The sequence below is a fragment of the Drosophila rhopaloa genome, unplaced genomic scaffold (genome assembly GCF_018152115.1).
Source record: "Drosophila rhopaloa isolate 14029-0021.01 unplaced genomic scaffold, ASM1815211v1 contig_2, whole genome shotgun sequence".
Taxonomy (NCBI): domain Eukaryota; kingdom Metazoa; phylum Arthropoda; class Insecta; order Diptera; family Drosophilidae; genus Drosophila; species Drosophila rhopaloa.
The window spans coordinates 14,052,086-14,056,809 of NW_025335083.1; the positions used below are offsets into that span (position 1 = coordinate 14,052,086).

Here is a 4,724-nt window from a genome sequence, read left to right on the forward strand (position 1 = left end):
TGTTAATGAAATAATAATAACGAATTTAAGAATATTTATGAATATATAAGCTTACAATAAAAACTTTCTAGTGCGTGAATTTTTTGTTTATTAATTTAGCACACCATTTCTTTATTAAAGGTGTTTTAATGTTTACTTTAAATTTAAATTAACATTAAATGTTATAAAACGTATTAAAAATTTAAAGAAAAACTCAAAAAAAGGAGCCAAGCATGTTTTCAACTAAGGTGGCAGAAAACTTCTTCCGTATATCCTGCGAACATCGTTGTGACGAGCACGGCGCCTGCAGATCGGACAGCGATGGTACCGCCGGATGGCGGTGTGGATGCAGTTGCTCCCAAACAAATGGCCGCAGCGTAGGGACACCAGGTGATGTCTACCCTGGTCACCCGTCCAGGGCGTCAGGCAGATGGAGCAGGTTATGTCCTGCGACATTCTGTCCAGGCGCTGATTGAGTCCATTTACGCCAGCGCGCAGGTCCGATATGATAAGATTTTCGCCGATGGTCGCGTTTTGCGCCATCTCTATTCGCAACTGGGTCCAGATCCTACGACGCTGAGAATTAATTTGCTTTATCTGCAAATTGATCTCCCTTAGCTTGCGTACCTTCTCCTCCAGGCTAGAATCGGAGTCCTCTGTCGGCTGCTGTTCCACACGCTCTAGCTCGCCTTCTTGTTTCCCGAGTTCTCCTAAAAGAAATTCGATTTTGTTCTGATTTTCCGGCGGCACTTGCTCCGCCGACGACATTTTGTATTGCTATGACAATTAACTTCCGACACCTAGATTATTTGTTAAATGTAGCTTTAAAAAATTATTATAGCAGTAGATGTTTTTAACATTACTTACAACTGTAATCATCTTGAAACGTTTTGATTGATTTATTCCGCGAAATGGAAAAATTTTGCTAAATCATTAAATTCTTCTAAGTTTTATGTAAGTTGACGCTTTATAATAAGGAACGTTTTCCTCGATGAAAATACATAGTAAAAACACCAATAATTTGATTATAGAAAAAGTTTATTCATAACAATAAATTTTCCTTTGTAGTTATCATCAGTATGCAAAAATATTCATATACATTCTATGTTACAAATGATTAATCATAAATAAACGGAATGAAGTAAAGACTCAAAAGCGATTAAGCTTATTCTTTATATTTGAGATTTGGGTTTTGTTGCTTTAAATAACAAATGAGCGAGCGATAATTCAGTAAATAAGCTTTCAAAGCCCCTAGCATTAACGAAAATAAGTTAAGATAAGATGTTTCATTTGTTCAACATATTTTGTACATAAGAGAGAAGGCTGTTGTGAGAGAGCTTCTGTTGCGACTTCAATTTGTGCACATTTTGGGGAGATTCTCGCTTTGATTTGAGAGTAAAAATAACAATTTAAAAATTAGAATAAAATGAGAATAAATTCAAAAATATTGAAGCACATTAGGCCAGTTGGTTAGTTTTGCCACTGAGTGTGACACTCGTAACATCCTTGACAATCATTTCGGCCACTTGCCAGGCTATCTCCTCTTGCACATTGTCCTCGGGCAGATTGACAAGCTTTCGCATTGCATTCTTGATTTTGTTTCCGCTGACACTCAGTGACCATGGTTGCGATTTAAGAGTCACTGCCTCCACGGCCTCAAAGTCCCGCTCATAGCGTCCTAAAGAGTTAACAAACCCGAATTTAAGGGCTCCCACAGGACGCTGCCACAGAAGTTGGGGATTTGTTAACTGCCTGGCGTCGATGTTAAGATTTCCAGACTGATGATTGACCGAAGTTTTCGAGGGCAGCTGATCCATGGAAGCCAGCAGTGTATTGTGCTGCGAAATGTGTGTGCAGTCCGACATGGATAGGGCCTTGCGATGGCGCTGCTGGGCATTGGAAGTTTTCCCAGCTCTCCGCAAGCTCAACTTTTGCTGAATGTTGGAGTGAAGGGTGGAGTTATCTGTAAAATCAGACCTTAGTTTAATACTGGAAATACACTCAATTTAAAAAAAGTACTTACCTCTCTTAACCTTCAGTTCATTCACATAGTTGTCAAAGATGTGGGATTTTAGGAAGCTAGCAAAGTACTTTTGCTCCAGATACTTGGCAGTAACCAAGAGAGCCAAATCAAAGGCTTGCCACTGTTCACCTGGAGCGCAGATGGCTTGTTCCACCCTCGAGCGCAGCTTCTGGGACATCCAGAGACGACATTCGGATTGCAGAGAGAAGTATCTGTCGTATATGATCATCGCATCGCTTTGGGCTGCCTTGCGATCGTCCTCTTTCTCTTCGCCAGAAGCGAAGCTTTTGCGAAAGTTAATGGCTGTTATCCAGAACTCCAGACATTCGCGCTCTTGTCGTTGTTCCAGGTACTCGGTAAAGTAAAATAAAGCCAGTTCGCTGTTCAGCACATCGTAGATATTAATGGAACCGCCTTCGACCAACTCTAAACAGTAGGTGGAGTAGTAGCCACTCTGCAGAAATCCCTGCACATGATCCCGCTCCAGTTGCTCCAACACAAACTCCCTGGCTTCATCAAAGCAGCTGGCTGGGATTGGTTTACTACACTCGGACTTATCCCTTCCACACAGGAGCAGCGATATGTGCGCTAGGATGACAATGGGCAGGTCCACCTGCAGACTGGCATTCACAATCAAATATTTCTGGTAGATGGCTATGGCATCGCTGATGCTGGCCCGGGAAAGTTCGGAGTTCGTGACACATCCCGTCCCAGACTTTTGTCTGTTGATCTGCTTGTTTGTCTCTGCATAAATCCGACTCTTCTCGTCGTCCGTGAGGGGTTTTCGCATGGACAGATCGCATAGCGTCTTTAGTTCAGGTACATATTTGTCATCTTTGTTTGGAGAAGATTGTTCCGCCTTCGTAGGCGGCTCCTCCGGCTCCTCTTTCTCCTGCGTAAGAGCCGCTCGCTTGAAGTTCTCAATGTCCAGATAGAATTTGATCAGCGGCAAGCCCTGTCGGGTATCAAGATACTGCACGAAGAAGCTCAGGCAATTGGGTTCGCTGACGATGGAAGCCAGGTTCATCGAGAGGCGCGAGTTGTAGGTAAAAATGTCTGGGGAAATAAGAGTTTGATTTTAACACAATATTTCATTATAAACGGTCTGAGTTTGATTGTTTTTAGCTATTTGAAAAACAGTGAGCTTATATATATTTATATTTTCTTAAAGACAAAACAACCTTTTTTGAATCAAATAACTAATGTACACATTTTGCAGAAATACATTTTGTTTTACTTCATACTTTTTAATTTTTCAGTTTATGGAAAATTCAGCGCATGTTCATGTAAAAAATTACCAGAAATTTAAAGTATTTGATTGCGAAACTAGAATCTAAAAAAAACCTTTCATTAAGAACCCAATAATTTTTAGGATCCGTCTTTGCGTCAGAAGTAATATAAGGATGTACAATTTTTTGGGTATTGTATAGGGATAATTTTTCCGAGAAAGTTTTTAAATATCTTTGATAATATACCTAAAAAGTTTAAAGGAATCCGATTTTAAAATGTTAAAGCTTTGATTTGCAAATTTTTATGGGAATTCCCACCCTAATCAGATGCGATTCAAAGGTGCGAACGTGATCAGCAATTGAATAATGGGCGGTGAGGTAATTACCATCATTGCTAGAGAGACTGATTCCGTCGGAGGAGGTACCTACTCCGTATCCCGCGCCACCCCCCTCCCCCTCTTCAGCCTCTAGGAACACTTCGTCACAAAAACTGGTTGTGGACCGCAGAGAGTTACGTTTGTGAGCCATGGCTCCATCGATGACGTCCACATCATCGCTTGATTGGACACAATTGGCTTCCGTGGCATCTTGACTGCTGCGACGGCGGCCTAAATAAAAGAAAACATTATTGGTGTCAACAGAAGGGCGAAGAAGAAGAATGGTAAGAGGGCGGGGGTTGGGTGAAAACAATTCCGAAAATCGTTTGATTTTGAGGACTTACTGGCTTGCCTCTTGATGTAATTTAACATCTTTACATTCTCCGGCTTTCGTTACGCGTTGCTAAATAATATAATATGCCGATATATATAAGTAATTGATAAATTAATTTAATGCGACGGAACGGTAAATATTATGAAAATAATTTAAGCCGATAGTTATTAGAGGTGGAGAAACATCCATGCCAACATGGTCATCGATGTTTTCAGAATTATAATTAATATCGATAGCTGTCAGGCCGTCATTCATGCTTTGCCGTTTCTAATAGCCTATTCACACAGGTGGTATTTTTGTAGTACATGTACATGCGAATGTAAATAAATTTGTAAGTGCCATTTTGCAAAACACATGGAACAAGCACCAGCTCTAATAGGTATAATCTTATACGGTACTTACTTAGCTGTGTAAAAGAGTTATGGCCTACAAAACATAAAGAAACCAAAAAAGGAGAAAGGAACGTAAAAAGTAGAATGTTTTGCGCAGCTAATGATTTATCCACTGCTGTTTGCGAATTGGTAAAGGCATTTGAAGTATTCAGAAATCATAAAAATAGCATTCTCTATAACTGACATTAATAATATCCATGACTCCACCTAACGGTATTCACTATCTGCGGAGTATGTCCAAACTATCGGGGGATTAAGTCCCCACTAACTGATACTTAACAGAGCGCCATTAAGAGGTCGAAAACAGTGCTGAAAAACGCACGATGGTAAAAATCTTTTTTCCCCTCCTAACGCGTTGTTACGGTAACTCTGTGGTGCTTGGAAAACATT

General features: G+C 40.4%; 2 protein-coding genes across 4 annotated transcripts; both read right to left on the minus strand.

The window, feature by feature from the left end:
* Positions 1-117: 117 nt before the first annotated feature.
* LOC108046037 (E3 ubiquitin-protein ligase RFWD3) lies at positions 118-851 on the minus strand. Of its 3 annotated transcripts, none has more exons than XM_017125587.2 (2): positions 607-851; positions 118-555 (listed from the first exon to the last, which is right to left on the minus strand). In XM_017125587.2, exons 1-2 carry the CDS (start codon positions 745-747, stop codon positions 223-225), a joined length of 474 nt encoding a protein of 157 aa, XP_016981076.1. In that variant the 5' UTR covers positions 748-851; the 3' UTR covers positions 118-222. The 3 variants fall into 3 exon arrangements, with proteins under 3 accessions (XP_016981076.1, XP_016981077.1, XP_016981075.1); XM_017125588.1 differs by having other exon boundaries at positions 118-547; positions 607-720; XM_017125586.2 differs by having other exon boundaries at positions 118-845.
* Positions 852-999: 148 nt separating this feature from the next.
* LOC108046036 (A-kinase anchor protein 10, mitochondrial) lies at positions 1,000-4,112 on the minus strand. The gene is made up of 4 exons (XM_017125585.2): positions 3,953-4,112; positions 3,618-3,839; positions 2,003-3,058; positions 1,000-1,942 (listed from the first exon to the last, which is right to left on the minus strand). The coding sequence occupies exons 1-4, from the start codon at positions 3,978-3,980 to the stop codon at positions 1,437-1,439; spliced, it is 1,812 nt and encodes a 603-aa protein (XP_016981074.2). The 5' UTR covers positions 3,981-4,112; the 3' UTR covers positions 1,000-1,436.
* Positions 4,113-4,724: the final 612 nt, after the last annotated feature.